A 21,980-nucleotide genomic window follows, 5' to 3' on the forward strand; every position below is an offset into this window, starting at 1 on the left:
AGTAGTCCAAGGCTGCCACCCACTCGCCAACTGGACCCACAACTCTTTGCCCAGCTGCCAAATTTATACTCTAGCATATGCCTAGAAACATTTTTAAAAAACTCATTACATTGTAGATGCTCCCAGTTTATCTAATATGGATCATTCAGTCCTAATTACAGAGGGAGAAAAAAATAGAAAGTTTTGTCTGCATTTAAAGGGAACTCACTTTATACTGAATACTTTATGGAGAAACTGCATTGTAATGACTTGATGTCAAATTGAATGTAATTATCTGATGTTTGGCTGATGATTGTACCATAAGAAAAAATAAACTATGCTTCTAATTGGATTATAATCTTCTTGTTCTGCCTCACAGTGGTTTCAAGTAAAGTGTTAACCATTATTCCTATGCAGTGATGTAGATAAATAAAAGGAGGGGTAAACTAATCTCCGGTCGGTGATCATCATATGGCAAACAACCACCAATATGAATAAAAATCATAAAAAAAATTATATTATATTTTCAGTAAAGTGTTAATGCTTTTGTCCCTGAAAAGACCCTCTCCTCATATAACTTACATCAGTTTTCTACTAATAATAAACTCTATACTGCAAATAAAAAGGTGAGTGAACTGATTTTAGGTGGGTTTAGATCGCTGTATGGAATTGTATGATCCCATTAACTCTCTCACAATGTCTATCAAATAAATAGTGGTGGTGGCTCTTTATATTAGGGGAAAAAAGACAGAAGAAGAAGAAGAAGAAGAAGAAGAAGAAGAAAACTGAATGGTGTTTCCCTTTACCCCCGTGACCCTGAATAGGAACAAGTAGGTAAAAACAATAAATGAATGGATGAATGAATGAATGAATGAATAGGAGAAGAAGGCCGTATACACAACTGATTGCTACTGTTTCATCTTAACCAACAAAGGATTCATAAGACTCATTTAGGCATTATACTCAAATACTACACAATAGCACCACCTGCTGACATAAATGTGGGATACACTGTGACCTGCAGTTGATCAATGTCACCAGGGGAGGTCAGGAGATTTGTACCAGGATCTCAAGGTGTAATGTGTGAGATGCAGGTGTGTTTTCTTTTTCTTTTTACAAAGTCACTGGATGATTCCCACAAAGCTTTAATGTCATGTGCATTAATGCTGATGTAGGCTTGACCGACCAGAAAGGGGGAAGCCTGGGTTGAAGGGGAATTCCACGTCATCCCTCTGACCTCACAGAAGTAGAATCCACAAAACAACTCTAACAGCTCTTGTATCTACATAAGTGAAAAAAATGGGTGGCTGTCTTTGACAGTGTTTGTTGGAGCTTCATGGGGCAGAACCAGAAAATGCACTCATATCCTCCTGAAAATCCCCTGGGTGCTCTTGCTGTCACCTTTTCCATTCTTTTGTGACTCATTCTCGGGGGAAGTGCATTACAATTCACCTCATTTGAAAATGGGATGCCTAGAATATTTCCTTGTCAAACCAAAATCACCTTTACAGTGTGTGATTGTTCTGAAGCGAAAAGCTAAAGACAGCTGAAGACAACAGAAGCTTTTGTGAAAGGCGTGCAGCCAGCAGCAGCTTGGTTTATGGAATTAAATGTGTTTTAAATGTTGAGGAAAGCAGGAATTTTCAATATGACCTCAATATGGGGTTCACCCACCAAAAAAGTTGGTTCTCAAACAAGTAGGCCTCATTAACATCTGTTTTATGCTTGGGTTCATTTTTCTTCAGATGGCTGCATCTTGTTTCCTGTCTCTCATTCTTTCTTTCCCTCTCTCTTCTTTCTTTCTTTCTTTCTTTCTGTCTCCCTCGTTCCTGTTTTTTTCTCTCTTTGTGTCAAGTCTGTACTTGGCAGTAGAAAGCAGAGGCATACTCAACATTCCAGAAGGAGTGTCTAAGAGTGTAAGAGTCAACCACTCTGACAGGCGGAAGAAGGAAAGAGAGACTCTCTCTCTCACACACACACACACACACACACACACACACACACAAAAGGACCAATGATGTGTATCTGAGAATAGTCTATTGGTGTTTTACAGTTCTCCAAGGGACCTGGAGGAGAATGTCCTTAGAGTTTACAGAGGATGTGGGAAACGCCCGTAACAAGCACACAAGTAGTTATATGACATCACTTTGCCTGACTCACAGCTGGGATAGTCACCGCATCAAATAACTGGCCAACCAGCTTGCCATCAAACACACCCCGGCCAAGAAAGATCCGCAAGAAACTGGTCGCCATATTGGATCATATGTGACATTCCATACACTGAAGTCAAGGGAGAATTTGAGCCCGCATGTCCGAGGTAGTTACGCAGCAACATTTGCCCTTTCTACTTGTCAATCTAAGACACGCCCTTTTACCTCTCGGTGTTTGCGGATACAACCAATGATATTAGTGTATTTGTTGGAATGGCAGGGATATCAACCAATCAGAGAGATAGATTTTGACAGAAGGGGCGGGGGAAAGGCGTGTCTATGGATCTAGGGTGTCGCCGTGGTGGCTCCCATTCGAAGGCGACGGCGGTCGTCTGTATTTCGGCTTCTAATCTCTCAAGAAAACAAAATAACTGCGAAAAGGTCGTTAATTTGAAACACTTTCACGTTGAGATTTTTTTCAAATTCTTCTCGGCCGAGGTTGTAGCACGGGTTTGGAATGACGGGGTGTGCCGAGAATTTGAATTAGCTCGCTGTTAGTTTGAAGAAAGAGTGAGTCGGGGTAGAGAGGAGCCATTTTGTCCCGACTGTGTGGGAGAAAGAAAGAGTGGAAAAGAGGAATCACACGGGAGGAGATCCTATTTTTGCTTTCTGTTCTCATGCTGTAGGGGAAAAACAGTCGGGCCTTGGGAAATAACCTTACCTATCGGACACGGTTCTGGCACGATATTTGGGCGGTATTTAGCCAACTAGCTAGCCAAGCTAACCAACAAATCCCAAATTGTACAGTCAAGAGATACGGAGCAGTTCGTCAGGTTGGCTAAGGAGCTGGCTTTAGACCTAATTTAGGCGTGCTAGATTATTATTTTTTGTCTTTGTCTGGTGAACACAAACTGTCTTTCAATGGCGAAGAAGACGTACGACTTGCTGTTCAAGCTGCTTCTGATCGGAGACTCGGGCGTGGGGAAGACCTGTGTGCTGTTCCGCTTCTCTGACGACGCCTTCAACACAACCTTCATCTCCACCATAGGTAAGAACTGGGTGGTGTAAGGGTGTTTCTGGTTTTGTCAGACCACAGAGGAGCGTTTGATCCAGCTTGATAGCTGTTCCAGTTTTGGGGACCAAACGATTCGCCTGGCTCCATCCACTAGCTGGAAATGGTAGGCAGGACATATTTGGCCAGTCAGTACGCTATCAGCAAACATCAGCAAGCTAACGTTAGCTTCTCCCCAGGCCTGCCCACGTTAGCTAAAACGCTTCTTGTCCAGTTTAATGAGCTGTTGGCTAAATCAGAGTCGTGCAGTGACTGACTGTAACTTAAATGGCAAAACAAGGTTATTGTTTTGGCCTTATTTGACAGTATTTGCAAGTGTAACCGGTTTGCGAGTGGAATTGCTGTCATGTCAGTCGACCCAGTGGCTAGTTAGCTGACTAGGCTAGCAAGCGATAGCTAGCAATAGGGCCGTGCTGCTCTTCAGCCACTACCACTAAAAGCTGTCTGCCCAAATAAATGACAGGCGTTGACATTTCAGACCAATGCTTGCGACTCTCTTTGTTTGTGTCAGGCTTGTCAGGGATATACCTTATTTTGTGAATTACACTCTTGAGGGAATGAGTCTCAAAATGTTGGTAATCTTTCGAGCTGATGTATATCGTACACAAGCAAAGCCACTCAAAAGAAAACCATAAACAATTCATCATGGTGGTATCATCGGCTGTCTTTTATCTTTCCTCTACGCATGCGTCCAACATCATGCTCACATGAGTCAAGTGTCAAACTATGTCAAATCCCTGCTTGGCCCACATGAAAGCTCCATTTACTCCTGTTGCCTAAGATCAGTAATGAATCATGATGGAGACGTGCTTTGCATAACCACACCAAGCCGGTTGTTTACCATGTATTGGCATGGTATCCTTGATTTCTTCATTGAGCTTTAATTTCAAACACAACATTTTGTCAGTTATTTAGTAACTTAAATGTCAACAACTCTCCTGACAATAATTCTAAGAACAGCCATAGCTTCCAGGCTACATACAAATTTGTTGATGTATGATCCAGCCTCTTGGACCTCTGTCAGGTATAGTTCTAGGTCACATACATTTGTTTGGGTATTTAGGTGTGTCATAGATGTTTTTTGTCTTTGCTTTGTCTTGCTGTTGGCCTAAAGTGTGTGTGTATGCCTGTCTGTCTTTCTGAGATAGACTCAATCTTTGTACTCAATCTACAGTCTACGTTTTGTTGACCAATGTTATTCTGATTATGTACCTCTGTTGTGCTTCTTTGAGTTAAAACCACCATATATGAGCTGTGCTTATTCATTATGCAAGGGGAGAGATGTGCTATGATGGAAAGAACAGACAGTCAGATGCAGGGGAGCAGCAGTCCGGACAGATCTTACCCTTAAATAAAACTTCAGAATGAGTTTCAAAAATACCTTTTCCATGCAGAGGACTCTAGTGCTCGACAGTCTTTAATTGCATGACCCTGTGTGAAGCCAGCCTCACACTGTGTCTCCTCACCTCATCGAGTAGTGGGGGTACCACCACAGCTGTTTGAAATGGGAAGTTTAAAAAGAAAGTCAAATTTTGTCTAAATTCCCCTGAAAATATGGCAAACATTTAGAAGTTAGTCAGTTAGTTGAAGTATTCAAATAACTATAGATTAGAAACAGGGATGACCATAGCACTTGAACTGAAACTATCCTCAACAATCATTGTTGCAACAAGGTTATAGATGAGTCAATGCTCACTTGCAGTGTTCCCACCTAAGCCTCCCTAAAAACCAGGGGAAACCCCTAAGTCAAGAGAGATTGCCTGGCCAAATAGCAAATAGGCGGTTACATGCTGCCTACCAGGGAAGTAAAAACCTGATGGTTCTACTTCTGGATAAAGCCACAGCCTTTCCAGTACGCACTGCCTTTATATGACCATTTGGTAAATAAGCTCTTTGATCAACTTACTGTTGTGTGATGACATGGTTGGTAGCAGTTTCATCTCTGTGCTCAGTATTTATGTAGTTGGCTGGATGCTAATGCTTTGGCACACTATGTTTAGTTGATGCCACAAGCTAGCATAGAATAATCATAAAAGCACTGCACTAAATATGAAACAAAACACACAGAGTTAAACTATTACCATTCTTCTCACCGAACAATGCCAAGTTGATCAAAGATGCCAAAAAGTCTGCATATTCCTTTTAGGAAAGGGAACCAATATGAAACCATTCCCGAACTGGATATCTAAACCAGGAAGACTTAAAGGAACAGCACCCTGGGAAGGAACAGCAGAGCCAGGACGTGTGAAATAGGAGTGTGTTAGCCCTCCTCTGACACAGTACTCATACCTTTGGAGACAGAGATGCACAGCTGCTTCTCAAAATACCCCCACCGGAAACCCCCCTCTCTCATCATTCACTCATCCTCCTTTTCAATCCTCTCTCTTTCTCCCTCTCTTCCCCCCCCCCCCTTTCCCCCTTGTATATCAGAGGCAATGCATATTTAAAGTGCTGAATATGCATGATGTTGCATTCTGAAATCCCTTTCCACTACACATGTTACATTTTGCATGGAAACTGGTGATGGTTACAGTGGAATTCATACTTCAGGAAGGAATGGTTCATCTGGGATTTAAAAGAAAGTTGGCCACTTTCCATTTACATTCCGTTCAAGCCTGTCCATTCAGCATTCAGCTGTCATGAAAAAAGTTTCATTCTGTTCTTGAACTATGCCCATTTTTCCAGTGATGAGGTAAATGTCCGATTGCCCAAGTCACATATTTTCTTGACTACTCGCCAATTCAGCCCACCAAGAAAAACTGATGCAAACATTGTTTGTAGTTCTGACTAGGAATACTCAACAATATTACTTATTCATCTCCTACTGTCATACTTAAGTATCGACAAAACCCTTACCCTATTTTACCCGGGTGCCAATATCTGATACAAGTATTGGCACATCCTCACTTCTGATGAATGTTTTTGAGGTAAAGTATGAATGTAGGCATAGTTTGCTGTGTCCCATCTGCGAAACCTCTGTACGGTTCTCCTCTCCCATTCTGCCCCCATCTCACTTTCTTTCTCTTCCTCCCTCTCTCTGGGGTGTGTGTATAATGTTTAGTGAGTCACACTTTGGCAGCCAGTTTCTTCATTATTGTACGGCCCTGCCCCACCTAGAGCACAGCTGTTTCTTGGACTTGCAAATCACCTCTCACTACAACTTCTGACTGGACTAGCTGCTAGCTGGACTAGCTAGTTGGCAGGAAAACACCGCTTCTTGGCCAACAACAAGGATGAATCATCCCCTTTAATTGGCCCAATGTAGGGCTGCACGATAATGGCAAAAATGATAATCCCGGTTATTTTGCCAAATGTTGTGTTCACGATTATTAATAATGATTGTTTCAGGAAACAATTTTTTCACTTTTTTCAGTGCAGTATTTCTCAAAGTAGCAGCTGCTAGAAAGTCTTGTTTTCACCCTTACTGCCTTACTCTTATTAGCAAAATTAAAATAATTACTACTTTATTACAGCTACAGTTACAACCCTAGGGCAAACTTTGCACAGAATCTGTACTTGTTTGTCATCATCTGGTTTAAAACCAAAGTATCTCCAAATGACACAATGATACACTTTTAGGAACTAAAACAGTGCTTTCAAGTTCAGACTCTGGAAATTTTTCCTCTCCAACTTTGAGCCAATCAGTTATTTTCTATGTTGCTTGTTATTGCGTTTTTCCAAAGATGCTCTATGTAAGGTTTCACTTGCTTGCTTCTCCATCTTAACTTTAGTTTTGGCATGGGTGCACATTGTGCATTCAAAGGTTGTGATTTGTCACACATAATGGAAGCGTTTTTACAATATCGTTGTCACAACGGTATTTTATTGCTTTTAATTAAAAACAACATTTAAAATGCACATTGCTAAATGAATATTAAAAAAATGCCCAGCTGCTAGCAGAGTCAAACAGTAACTTGACAGTTTTTAACCAGAGATGTGTAAAACTGCCTAACACTCAAGTAGAAAGTTAACATGAGTGCAGTGCAAAGACTTGTTTATTGCCCTGGTTCACTATTGGAATTTGAGCCCCAAAGGGACGCTAGATGGCATTGATTTGTATGTGCCATTACTAGCGTCACAAAGACTTACAAAACTCAAACTTTCAGCCTTCCTCCTAGGCTTTAGTATCATGTAGACGGTACCATCAAAGTTCCAATGAAGTCTTTTGTTTTCCCAAAACGCAGCTTTCGGGAGCTGGGAGCTAAAGCGAATGCTAGCTCGCCGATGACCCAGACTACGCCGCCGCACGCACAGTTCACGCAGCCCTTCAGAATAAAAGTCCCATAGTTGTGTTCCAAAACCTGTGAAAGAGAAGAGGTGTGCTCTCTCTCTCTCACAGGTTTTGGTATATTTTGGTAAACAAAACATAAAAAAGCATTACCTCCTGTGTGGCAGAGGATTTTTCCTGGGAAAGATCTACTCGACACCGGGTGTTTATAACAGCAAATGTATAAGCTTTGATGAACTAGCTAGAGGTTGAATCACTATTATGTTATATCAATCAGCGATAGAGAGGAGCAAAATGGACATTTATGTAGGCCTATATGAAAATGACGCGTATTATTACTGTAGGTGTCATGAAGAGATGTGGGGAAAGTTGCCAATATGTATTGCTTCTAAATATTGGCCATGTAGCTTGGCCTGTAGGTTCGCTTGTTTAATCCACCCAGTCTGGCTACTGTTAGCAGTCACTCTGAGCCAACTTCTGATCCTAGAGCTCTCTGCTGATAGGCTGAGGGTCTGGGCATGACACTGCAGAATCAGGAAGAGATAATGTTATTGTCTCTTCAATGGAAACACTTGTCGCTCACTTTCCATTTTCCCCTCTCTCTTAAGTGTCTTTCATTGCTGGTTTCTGATCCTCTGTCTTAATCTCTCCATTTCTCACTCTCTGTTTCTGTCTGTTTGCATCAATCCCTCTGTCAGGGTTTATATTTGTTTCTTGGTTTTTTATTTCTCTCTCTCTCTGTCTCTCTCTCTCTGTCACTCAGTGTCTTACTTACTTATGTCTGTCTCTCCTCATGTCAGCGGCTTCAGTCTTGCCTCTGTTTATGTCCGTGTCTCCAGTGCAGAGAGCACATATATTCTGACAGATGTTGCCTATACTGATATATGCTTTATGCTTTTTGTTTTGCAGGAATAGACTTCAAGATCAAAACCGTTGAATTACAGGGAAAGAAGATCAAACTACAGATCTGGTGAGTTAACAGACTGTTTCAAGGTGTGGCTTTTACCTAGTTGGTATACGCAATCCAAGGTGCTGTGTATGCTGCAAGCAGAAGTGTACAGGGCTGAACAATACATTGACTTAATATGGATATGGCGATACGAAATAGGGAATCATCTGTAAATGGTAAACTCCTTCCAATTGTGCATTGTGTCATTTTTATAATGCACACAATTAGTCATGAGATAGCGTCTGCTAGACACACCTCCCCCAAGCCCAGAAATCCGATATAACAGGAATTAGTCATCAGTATAGGAAGTCAGTGTTTCCAACACATAGACTTTACTTGGGCGGGCTGCCCAGGTATATTAACGGCCGCCAAAGTATATTTGGCGACCCATTTTAGCATTTTTTATTTGTATTTTTTTATCCGTCCGAGAGAACGACGCCATCCGCGATCGATTAACTAGTGGACAGTCTCCCCTCGCTCTACCCCTCCAGGGTTTCCCACACATAGAAAACTTTGTGGCGGGCTGCCACAATATCAGCACTGACCGCCACAAATTTTCTTTTTTTTCACTATTTAATCATAGAACTGTGTGTAGCGCTTTGATTCGCTCAGCCCCTAATTGCTCCACGCGATCTCTCTCTCTCTCGCTCTCCCCCTCTCTCTCTCTGTTGCTCGGTCTCTGTCTCTCTCTCTCTCTCTCTCTCTCGCTCACTCGCTCTCTCACCGGACCCGTCTGTTCGCCTCCCTCTGCACACGCGTGAGGGATATTTTTTTTCCATGCCAAGAAGACGGCCGACTGAATTCCCGAAAAGAAGAACTAACAGTTAACGTTACTCGGAATACAGCTGAGTTTCCGAGATTAGCACGCTGTATAGCCTAGCTGCTAGCCAGTATCCACTGAGTGGACTGATAACGTTAATATTAACTTTTTAACTCTGAATGTTTGCTCCCTCAATCCAGATTAATATTGAAAAATATTTTCAAAGAAGGAAAAGGACTTGTCCTGAGGAGGAGCAGGGACAGTCTGGACCAGAGGAGCTGCTGAGCAGTAAAACAGAGTAGATAATGTCACAATGTTAAAGGCTGTAATGTATCCATGTAAAGATACAGGTGAAATTGACAGCACGGAGAGATGCAGCAGGGCAGAGGGGCAGAGAAACAGATTTCTCTGTACAAGGGGTCTCATTTCTATTCTTCACCTTGTAGACAAAAGCAAGCAACAAACAGAACAGTGTAGCACTGTTTATAAGTTATGTTATCTTTGACACAAAGTACTTTAGATATATACAGGTTAGTTATTTGTTTGACAAATGGAACTATTTAAAATGGAGGACATTAGATAATTTTTCAGCCATCCAGGTAATGGGATCCTTTATTGATATTAGCCTATATATTAACAATATAAGAGAATACAAGAATAAAAAGGCACTCAACCCCCCCCCCTTGCCAACCCACCTACCACCACAAATACATTTGAATTCTGTGGGAAACACTGAAGTCTGCTGCAGGGTTATCATTTTAGCCCACAACTATCGATTTCACCCACTGGGATTAACAGATTTATCAGCTACAAAAAAGTAAAATACCAGCAAGCATCACATGACTATTGAACTTGTGTCTGTAGGTGAGTTTTGATAAGATTGTATCTGTGCTTATTTCTAGCGGAGAGTGAAGCGTGCAGGGATAGAGCCAATAAAAAACAACAGCTTCATTACAGCTCTAATGGGAAATACTGTATAGTCATGGAATTTAGAGCGTGACACTCTCTGCACATAACATGGATATTATTACACTTTATACAGTAAATGACTTTCAAGAAGGCTGAATGTTGTTTTTATTTATTTTTACCCAAGTGCCTCTGGCTATGAACATCTCTTAGCTATTGGGTTCAAACAAAGCATGGAGAGCACGTTCATCCCCTGTGAAAGTTTGTTGTATGGTTGTCAGATATGTGGCTCTTGTCAACCATCTGACTCAACCTATCTTGGATATTGGATTGAAATCAATAAAAGATTTGTAGTATGCAAGCTTTACACTTTTCCAGGTTTGTCTATGCAACAATTTACTTCTAAATAAAATAAAACTGCTGGTGGATAAAAAAAGTCTTTCCCTGATGATAATGTAGTGATATGTTATGATAATTTCTAGTGAATGGAATGAATTAGCAAGCACATGTAAAACACATTTGGCAGTTTTAGTTTTAAAAGAATGCAAAATGGAAAAATGATCTTTTTTTCTGCAACTAGGCGCATATTTCATTGACATTACTAGCAGGATATGGTTGGAGTTAGATTTTCATGAAGTTGTTGATTTCTAAGCTGTGTTATAATACAGTTTGCCGTCGATCCTCCCTCGTATAGCAGTACAAACCCCTATCAACAGCAGCCAGACTTTACCAGTCACAGTCTACTTCATAAGGGTTTGCCTGGCTAGAGAGGTTTAGGTGCTAACTTGGCATTGGTCACAACCAGCCTCTTCTTTGGGGTGATTTAAGCCAGACGAAGGCAACAGGGTGACGTAGTAAGTAGGGAGACTGTCCTTGAACTGGAGGACCAGGCCTCCGTGTCATCAAGCGTCCATCCTGCTGACGTGTCCTTGAGCGAGACAGAATGCTGCTGTTCTGTAGCTGACGCTGACCTCTGACCTCCCTGTGGAGGAGGCCAAGCAGGAAGAGACAGGCATCAATAAAGAATCACACCTCACAAGTGCATAACTATGTGAAACAATGAGCCAAAGACAGCTTTTGAATATGTCCCCTTTTGCACTTTTTAAATTACTTGCTACACCCACTTTGGTAATGTCACTGGTGTGGTGGGTTTTCCAGAGGTTAGTGAGTTGATCGTCTATGGGTACACAACAACCATTTCTGGAACCCACTCAGAGAAGGCACTATTGGAACTGATGTAAATGATACTCTGTGTAGCCTGTCACGTGTCACATTTTAATTTATACATTTATAAAAAACAGGTGGAAGAATAAAACTTAATTTTAGTTTACAGTTATACTGATAATTTTGATGTGGTCTGAGACCTGATCTTAAAGACTGGATGTATGAGACCACATCAGGGTGTCCACACTTGGCCTGATAATGTCCATAATGCCTCTTCTGTCGCTGTATTTATGTCAGTGTGTGTCCACATTACTTTTCCCCCTCTTTCTCTCCTACCCTTTACTTTTATGGACATTTTATGGACACAATAGCCTGACCACCCAGGGATGTGGTCTTGCTCAGCAAGCAATTCCAGTAAAATCTAACTTGGGAGCTGCCAGTTAATGCATCCTGATCTATAAGGATGATTTTAAAGATCAAAGTGAAACAACCATTATGACTAGAGATTCGGTCTGCTTATGTGAGCCTGGTGCTCCGTTTTGTTTTATCTTTATCTCTGTTAGCAGTGATAGATGGATGTAGGCAGGGCTTTCCCAGACAGGCAAGTGTCATGGTTGAGGTGTATGCTAGTGCAGACGTGTGAGAGACATGGTTAGCCTGAGGTGGTCCCATCAATTTTCATGTCTGTGTACCAGGTTTAACTTGACTTGCAAGGTTCAGAAGGCTTCACAAGTGTAGTGCAATTACCAGAAAACAACTTTTGAAGACATTTTCTTTCTGGTCCTCAGAGCAGAAATTGGTTAAAGGGGCATTTAGTAATCTAATCTGGCAACAGCATTGACAGGTGTCTGGCACAGTTTATGGTGGCCTGTAATTGGCATAAATAATGAAGTCACATTTTCCCAAAACAGAGAGGCGTAACCTAGCTAATTAGAGCAGAGAGCCATCAGAAACGTCTTGTGAAGAGGGAATATATCACAATGAAATATACTGGAATAGTAATACTACTTTGTCATTTGCTGTTTTCCCTTGAGAACAAGGCTTTTTTAGCCTCTGTTGCTGTAATGTCTTGCAATTTGCAGGGACTTAAAGCCAGAAATCTCAGCACCGAATGTAGGCTAATCATTGGTATTGATCAACAGCTCTGTCAATCTCTTGCAGATATTGTGGTCATTTTGTGCTATGGGACAATAAAAATCTTACTTATTGATTGAACCTTTAAGGTTGGGGTCAAGGGTTGGGAATGAATACAAGAATACAATACAATGAATAGAAGTCGATAGAATATCCTTCCTAGTGTAGTCGTACCAACATGTCTGTGTGTGTGTGTGTGTGTGTGTGTGTGTGTGTAGGGACACAGCGGGCCAGGAACGGTTCCACACCATCACCACCTCCTACTACAGAGGAGCCATGGGCATCATGCTGGTCTACGACATAACCAACGCCAAGAGCTTTGAAAACATCAGCAAATGGCTGCGTAACATTGACGAGGTGAGACACACACGCACACACTTTCTCAATGTGCATATCATTGTCTGGATGGATGTGGTATGGTAAAACCTCGTCAGTAAAGGAACTTGTCAGGATTTTGGCTTGATTAGTTAGTCTGGATTGCAATAGACCATGTGCATCTTTAGGGGCATACGAACCCCAAATTGTCATGTTGAATATATTCTCTTTTGTTTCGCTGTGTAGCTTCTGAAAATATCCCACTTGAATCCTTTCTATGCATTGCCGCTGTCAGATGAAAACTTTTTATATCTAAAATGTCAACTTTTCAGGAACTCATTCCATAGCCTTGTTTTTAGCTTGACGGCCATGCATTTTGAGTTGATCCAGCGGGATTTGAGAGGGATTTATAAACACAAGTGTCAGTAGAATTTTCTCAATCTTATAGAGAACTGTATAATCCTTCAAGTAAGGTTTGACACGTGAAAATTACTAAAAGTGGAGTGATGAGGTTATCACCTGACAACAGTGGCATTAGCGTTTGGGCTTCTTGCTTGTCTTTAAAGGTTGTTGTGTGATGTTAGCTCTCCATCCCTGTGCAAAACCCTCTCCTATAGCAGCTTCACCACGTCTTACCAGAAGCAAAGAAAAACCCTGTAATCCTTGCTATAGCAAGGCTAGTTTGTTTTACATCACTACATTAGTAATGAACTAATCTCATAATACTGTTATTTTGATGCCCCCAATAACTTATCATAGTGGACTGCAATAATGGCATGGCATAATAACAATGTTGAAGTTAAAAGTAAGATGCACTGCCTACAGTGTGTCTAAATTTGTCTAAATTTGAGGCAGCTTTCCAACTTTAACAATCCTCACACTACTTTTGCATTTGCTGTTGTTTTAGATAGATCTTTGTCCAATCTTTGGCTCGGTGACAGGTGCTTTCAGGGAATGCAGCCAGCCTAGCTAACTAGCTAGCTGATCCATCTGTGTGCAGTGAACTGTGGAACAGGAGTCTCACTGAACTACATCAGATGAGCCAGACGTCAATTTGCATCTGGCCCATTGTAGAAGTGTGGCTATAGGCTAAGCATGAGTCAGTCTTGTTATAGCAGGGCTCTGCTTCTTATCTTTAAGGTGGTGCTGGAGTTCATTCAATGACAGCAGTCAAATGTTGAGAGATTGTCTCCTCTGTAGTGCAGGCAACTAAGCGCACACCCATACTTGCCTCCTGACACATTATGAATAGTGGATTAAAACATATTCTGCTGTAGGTTGCTTTGAATGACCATTATTTAAAGTGGAAGAGCCTGTGTTGCATTGTTGCTCTAATCTTGATTTACAGTTTACTTTCATCTTAATGCACATTTGTTGTGTAATGACAGACAATGTTTGCTATGATGAAAGTATTTTAAAGATATAATTTAACTTGTTGCCATACTTTTTTCATGTGAGATCAGTGTTCAAAATTACCACCTGCCAAGTTCCCAATGATGGGAAATTTATCTTTGTCAGATAAATCAATAGTTGCCCATCACATCCACCATTAACTATTTTAAGACAATGACATTTGAATTGAACTTTGAGCTTTTCCTTCTTTTCCTTCTCTGCTGCCTGGATAGTTAACACAGAGTACCAGATTCTATACACAAAATAGCTTTGAAAACATGTCTGGTGACATATTTCTATGAAAAATGTGTATAAATTATTTTGGCTATGAAAAAAATATTCTTGGAAGGTAATTTTAATTTTAATTTTAGCAGCCCTTGGCAGGTGAGCCAAAATGTTAATTCGGATACTATATGAGATATTAGTGTGTGCAGTATGGGACGCAGAGAGAGGATAGAAACATGAGGTAGCCAGCATCTGTGTGGGCAAGTGTTTGTGTCATAAGGTCATAAGGCCAAAGGAATGCAGCCTAATGAACGCAGCATGCAGTGAATCAGCCACAGTTCTCCAAACTGGGCTAATATTGCAGAATGATGGGAGTAAAAGACACGTTATCTATAACAGATGGTCAGTGTGTCCCACTGCTTGGCCCACCCATGATGGAGGTAGTTGTCTCCTTAGGTAGTTGTGCCTTAGCTTCAACTTCTCATCTCTCCCGTCACTTCTTTGGTCTGTAGGTGCATCTGTTAGAACACCTTCCCAGTTTAATTCCCTTCTCCTATTTCACTTTTTATTTTGGTGAGGATTCCTACTAGAAATCTTCCTGGGATCCACAGCAAACGCATTAGATAATAAAGTACCATGACTGTGTAAGATAGCTCACAATTATCTTACTTCATTAGTCTGGGCTGCTACAATACGCCATGACAGGGTTTCCGCGGGTCCTTAAAAAGTCTAAAATCCAATAATCTGAATTTTAGGCCTTAAAATGTCTTAAATGTGATTTTGACAGGTTTTAAAAATTGATTGGATTATGAAGTTAACGTTACTTTAATAAAATATAAAGTTGCATTAACTTCAGTCTCGCTTTTAAATGTGTTTTTGGGAGAAATGTGTATTGATCACGCTGTAACAAAACTACAAAACGAAACCAACATGGAATCAATAACCACTAAGCCCGGTCAGAATTTATCAGAGCATACCCAGCTAGTGTGTCGCGATGTGGTGTGTGGGCTAACGTTACTTTCATAAAATGGGCAAGTGCAAGTTCAACGAGATCTGGCTCGAGAACAGCAAATTTAGTGCTTGGTTGAAGCCGGTTGAAAACACATTTGAAGCCCGCTGCACCTTGTGCAAGAAAACGCTGAAATTAAGAACGTTGGGTATAAAGGCATTAGAGTCGCATGGGAAGTCTGAAAAACATAAAGCCGCCGTAAAAAGCCAGCAGCAAACGCCTGCCATCACCCAATATTCTGGTTTCACATTGGGAGCATCAAAGTCCGGCCCCAGCGCGACCCATGCAACTCCTGCAACTTTGGTAAGCGACCTCCAGACAGCGTTTGGATCTACGCCAACATTAAAAGCGGAGGTGCTCTGGACTTTACACACGGTAGCTAAACATCAATCATATAACAATAGTTATATATGATAATATAAGGGTTAGAGGTTAGAATATAACCAAAACACCAAATATAATATAATATAATATATTATATTATTAATAGCAATAGTTCTGTGTAGTCATGTTCAGTTGAATGTTCATGTTGAATGTTAATAAATTATTTTACTTTGCAAGTAATTCTGGGACTCCGATTTTCTTTCATATCCTTCGTACTTTTTTTGCCAGTATGGACGTGAAATAGGTCTTAAATTGCATTCATAATGGTCTTAAAAAGGTCTTAAAAAGTCTTAAATTTAACTTGTTGAAACCTGCAGAAACCCTGCATGATATTACGAGACATGAGCAATATGAAACATGACTCCATTTGAAGGACTCAAAGGCCTGAGTGATTCTTTTCAGGTGTTATGCATTAAGTGTGTCAGATTGGTTGAGACTGCTCAGCACTGGGATTGTCTGGAATGCTTTCTTGTAATTTTTCTTTGACAACCCCCCACCCCCCCCACCCCCACTGTTAAAGAGCTTTGAGCGAGGTCAAGGAAACGAAAAAGGCCGCATTTACTAGAAAATCAGAACTAAGCCTTGCTCATGTTGGACTTCTGTTCACTCCAGAGAAGGCGATTTCTGCTATTTGTAGAATACTATGGGTGCAGTTTAGACTACTGTGTCTACTCAGTTTAGCCAGTTTTGGCCTTTCACAGATACACCGGTGCAGTGTTTTTTCTCTTTTTTTCAATTTTCACTTTTGCATTGAAACAGTTCTACACAAATCCTTATGTAATGTGTTTTTAAAGTACTCTTAAGAGGGCTATGATGGTCATTTACTGTAAATCATTAACCACTATTATGGCTTTTCATATATTTTCTATCTCAAAATTACACAAAAATAAATGCAAAAGTGCCCAAAAAATAATCTTAAAAAAAATGCAGAAAAATCTCACTTATTGTAGGAATATGTTAATTCACAACAAATCAGTTTTGCCAAACATAAAAGGATACATCACACAACTGTAATGTTAGTAGATGTATTTGTTCTTGTCAGTTCCCTAAGCTTCAAAAGCACCCTCTCAGTCTTGTTACAACAAAGTTTATTGGTTTGACTGTCACATTTCAAATAATTTTAACTTGAAATACTGTTTTCTATTTATGAGATTTATCTTTTGTTTGTTTGTGGATCCCATCAAAACTGCTGATTCAGAGAGACCATTGATGTCCAACACTGATGCAAAAACTTCATACTGAATTCATATAGACTGAACTTGAGGTGTGGTATATTCACCCTACCTTGGTCTGTGACGTTTTCCACCAGATGAAAGCACAGATGAAGCTAAGGTTCGTGTTGTCCATATGGAAGACTAATCTAATAATCCACTGTGGCTTCTTTATTGTTTTTTGCAGCATGCGAATGAGGACGTTGAGAGGATGCTGCTAGGCAACAAGTGTGACATGGAGGACAAGAGGGTCGTACCAAAAGCCAAGGGGGAGCAGGTGAGATGGTGCAGTCCACTGCAGCTATAAGCAGCCCTTCGTCACCAAGGTCCTACGTGTTGATTGGCTGATTTGTTGCTGCCGTTTTGGAGCCACATGTTCAGTACATAGCCCTCCATCTAGAAAGACTTTATGCCTTTCAGCAAGACCGCTGTAGTTCCTGTAATTTCAGTTCAATCCAGTCCTGTCACTTGACAGCATGAGGCATTGAGAGCAGGCCTGCATTTGCATGAGCACCCTGTTTGACATGGGCAGATAAAAAATTAAAAGTTAAATAAACATGGATATAGCAGGACAATACAGAGAGAGGAATTATGTGAGCAGACATTACAGGATACACGGGTGTTTGTTAAATAGATAATGCATGAAGGATGGATTTAAAATGAGGTAGTTTTGAGTGAAACTAGTTTGGTAGCTTCTTGATATGCGTTATAAAAACATCCACTAAAAACCAATGCCTCCCTGTAGAATGTGCGGTAAGCTACTGTTGCCTTTGCATACCATAAAGGCTTATGCCTAGTAATCAGTGACCAGTTGCCAACAACTAGTTATAGAACCTAGTTTATCAGGACTTCAGCCATCTGAGCCAAGTAGGCTTAATGAAACATGTAAAAATGTCCCTTAAATGTGTGGAGTGGTTTGAATTTCAAATTAAAACATTAAAGCTGCAAATGATAAGCTGCAGGCCCACTCCGGATAGCGTGCACATGTGAATGTTTTATATTTTGAATGAGCAAGGTTCCTTTCCAGGAAGTGGCTGCTGCAGCCGAAAGGTTAGAGAAGCAGACTTGTGACTGGACTTTGTGTCCCCCTAATAGGGGAAAAGGGAGCGGGTGATGCTCTCCCCTCCCTCAGTACAGTTGAGATGCCCTTGAGCCAGTGCCAAGCTCCTTGTGGCAAACAGTAGTAGGGGTTCAACTAACAATTCATTTGTAATTGATTAATCTTAATGCATAATTTACAATAAAATAAAATGTTTGCAAATGAACATTTCAGAATTCATAAACATACATTTCAGTGTTGACTATGTCATTACATTTGGGCATATTATAGACTCTAGACCTGCATTGTGGCTATCACTGACCACTTTTAGGTTACATTCCAGTATATAGACCTTCAGCCACTATCTTTCAACAGTCTTTCTGAGAACAGCAATTTGGCCATTAGTAAAAGTAGCAATTGCCCGGGTTTCCTCACTACATAATGATATGAAGCTAGCTCTCTAGTGGGCTAACCTAGTTTGAATAACATTTACCATGCTACTGCGCAGTCGTCAAGTTGTGTTAGTTTTTGTTTTTTTCTCTCCTGTGCAGCTGTTCATGCACCGTAGTCACTGCTGTGGTCTGCCGCTGCAAGTTTGCAGAGAACACAGCAGCATATTTTAGGTTTTCTGTTACAGTATTCACCTGCTTTGGACACTCTGGGTCTGTTTTTTGAAATCCTCTTACATTCACTTTTGGATGGCTGCAGCCACGCTCAAAACAAAACATTACATGGTTTATGAATACGCAAAGTGGATGAATTTGCATAGATGAAATAATTGATGACATTGACAGATTGTTGCAGCCCTAAACAATAGAAGACTGTGGTGGGACTGGGCAGCACATATGTGACCTGCTCTATCATTTTCAGTCACAGTGACCCCTCAAAGCATTTTGAGTTTAATACACTGTTGGAAAGAGGATAATTTAAGCTTTCTGGTGATATCAAAATTATCTTTGTACTCCAAAGATTGAGTGAGATGCACCCCTTGATGTCTTGACTGTTTCCAAACGATGTTTTTGAGAAAAAGGGCCTCAAAGTTTGAAGTCAATTCTGAGACATTTATTCAAATAAAGAAATCATTCAAACATAACATAACATACTAACATTACATTTGCAGTCTTGAGTGCCCATACATACACAGACACGCACACACACACACACACACACACACACACACACACACACACACTCAAGCAGATATGCATGGACACATAGTAAGGGAGAGAGGGACGGGGAGAAGTGTTGCCAGGTTCTTAGCGACAAAACCCTCCCAGTGCCAATTAAACCCAACCCATAAACAGCCCAATGATCAACGAAACTAGTCCAAAATAACAAACCAATAACAAAACTCCACAATACAACCCTGACAAACTTTATAAACAGTGTTTTAAGTCCTACAGCATTTATAACATTTCCAAGTAACGTTACATTGAAAACTGCGAACCTGGCAACATGAGGAATGCAAGCTTTGTTGACAAATTAAGCTAGTAGTTCTGCTTGTCACCCTACCTTTATAAGCTTCAAAACTATATTTCGCGTTTGAATTTCACAATAATCTTTACACAGAATGAAAGCCAAGGCTTTATTTTATTAAAATCTGATGAAACCCCAAAACAGCCAAAAATCGATCTTTTCTCATAAAATCACGTTTATCCACAAATGCACCGTTGCGACTTCCGACTGAAAATGATAGAGCGGGTCACATATTTGTAAATTATAACCGGATCAAATACCAGCGATGTCCACAAACTTTTGTAACAAGCTGATCCAACGATATCAGATGATCATCGGATGCCATCAGTTATAAGATGACTGGTTTGTAATTTACCCTGGTGGTAGAGTGCCACTGTTCACTATTCTGGTCATGGATAAAACCAAGCTGGTGTTCTCAGTCAAACTACACTGGGTAGAATTATCCACCAGGCCACTTATTCATGTCGTTCATGTTGAGTATAGATTGTAAACCCCAGGCAGTGAAGAGCTCTGGCTCATGGCACCATAGCAAACTAGCAGTGACCAGTCAGTCTGCAGATTTAGCGACATCAGATACAGATCTGCTTACTCACCACACACACACACAGCCCCAACGGGGACCGGAGGAGTGCATGTGTGTCGGTGAGGCCGAGGATACCTGATCTCTTGCTTCGCGCAGGAGATCGCCCACTTTATTTTTGGACCGGACCCCCCTTTTTCATCGTATCCTCATTCATCCCTCTATCTCTCCCTCCTCCTCCTCCACAGATTGCGAGGGAGCATGGCATTAGGTTTTTTGAGACGAGTGCTAAGGCCAACATCAACATCGAGAAAGCTTTCCTCACGTTAGCAGAAGACATCCTCAGAAAGGTGCGTGCGCTTTTGCTGTCTGTGTGATTGGGGGGGGGGGGGGTGTTACTGTTATGGCTTTGTTTTGTTAAAGTATCGATATCAGGAAACTTCATTTGATCCCCATACTAAAGATACTATGGACGCACCTCTATAAGGTGTGTGTTTGCAGAGAATTTGTCATTTGAATGTTTTTCCCTCTGATCCCATGCTGTGTATTTAATGAGGTGTGCTTATCGCTTGTGTGTGTGTGTGTGTGTGTGTGTGTGTGTGTGTGCTTTATCTGCGACAGACACCTGTAAAAGAGCCCAACAGTGAAAACGTCGACATCAGCAGCGGAGGCGGAGTCACAGGCTGGAAGAGCAAGTGCTGCAGTTGAACAACTCACCTCTGTCTCACTCTCACACACACACACGCGCGCACACTAACACACACACACTCACAGAGACACAAATACACACACATTCTCTCTCTCTCTCTCTCTCTAACTGCTAACTCTAACTCTCTCTCGCCCTCTAACCTGTCTCATGAGTTTTCTTGCACACTGACACTCTTGTCTCTGTCTGTCTCTTTATCAGAATAAACAATAAACCACTTCACTCGTCTAATTCCCCCTCCCCCCCTCCTCCTCCTCCCCCCCCATTCTTCCACTCTCCCATCTGATGATCATTTTTATTTCCGATAAAAAGAGAAATCACGTCACGTTTCTTGTCATTTGTTTTAAAGGCTGCAAAGAAAGAAAAAAAAGAGTGTGAAAAGACAAGCTCACATTTTTTTTTTTTATATATATATATATATTTCCTTTGCCTGAACTCACCTGGTTGGACACCCCCCCCCCCCCCCCCCCCCCCCCAAACGCCCCAACCCCCCTCCCCCCCAACCCCAACACTCACCTTCAGTCAAGAGGAAAACGAAAAAGAAAATAAAAACTGATAAAATACAACAAAAAGAGACAAATGTAGGATTAACATTTTGTACACTTAGTGGGGTTTCTGTTGTCTAACCGTATTTGGTCATTTACAATTTGTTACCAAGTGACGGAGGCGTGGCTAGCTCCTTTTGTATGTGGGGTTTATTTTGTCCTGTGCCTTATATGGAAGACAGGGGCGGGGCTGTGTGGTGGGCGGAGCCACATCCACCCAATGAAATTACAATTTAATATTCTGTTAGTTCTGGCGCCGCCCTGCGGAGCCGAACCGAAGCAGAAGCGTTTGAATTTCTCCTCCAGCCAAGAGAACGGCATTATTATATGTCCTGTTTATTGATGTTTTATTTTTCTCTGTATGATTTTATTTGACTTTTTTTTTTTTGAAATTTTTTTTTTTTTTTTTTCCGTTTTTGGGTATAATTTTTTTTTTTTTTTCTGCATGCAGATTTCTTTGGGTTGGAAGCGTTTCTGTAGCGTTATTGTAACGTTGTGTAACGTTTGCCACTGGGTAACTGTGGGCGGGAGGTTCAAAAGTTCTCTTTGGAAATTCAAACAATTTTGCAGATCCATTAAAAAATAAGCTTGTTTAAGTTAACTTGTTTGTCCTCAATGCTGTGCTATATGTGTAGTTTCATGTCTCCACTCCTGCCAGATGACAGATTTGTCATCCTCTACCACTTACTGTGTAATAGACATTCATAACAAGTGAGAGCTGGGAGGTTTGTGACCTGAGGAGGAGGAGGGAGGATTTTTGAATCTGTAATAAAGATGCTGTCCTCCTTGTTGATGCTGCTACCTTGATGCTCACAG

The 21,980-nt window shown here is 41.0% G+C and overlaps 1 protein-coding gene across 1 annotated transcript; it reads left to right on the forward strand.

Annotated features, from left to right (window-relative positions):
• The first annotated feature begins 2,498 nt into the window (after positions 1-2,498).
• rab10 (RAB10, member RAS oncogene family) lies at positions 2,499-21,765 on the forward strand. Its single transcript, XM_071921360.2, has 6 exons — positions 2,499-3,177; positions 8,339-8,399; positions 12,561-12,699; positions 17,066-17,155; positions 20,162-20,263; positions 20,535-21,765. Exons 1-6 carry the CDS (start codon positions 3,051-3,053, stop codon positions 20,619-20,621), a joined length of 606 nt encoding a protein of 201 aa, XP_071777461.1. The 5' UTR covers positions 2,499-3,050; the 3' UTR covers positions 20,622-21,765.
• Positions 21,766-21,980: the final 215 nt, after the last annotated feature.

Source organism: Centroberyx gerrardi, chromosome 18 (assembly GCF_048128805.1).
Source record: "Centroberyx gerrardi isolate f3 chromosome 18, fCenGer3.hap1.cur.20231027, whole genome shotgun sequence".
Taxonomy (NCBI): Eukaryota; Metazoa; Chordata; class Actinopteri; order Beryciformes; family Berycidae; genus Centroberyx; species Centroberyx gerrardi.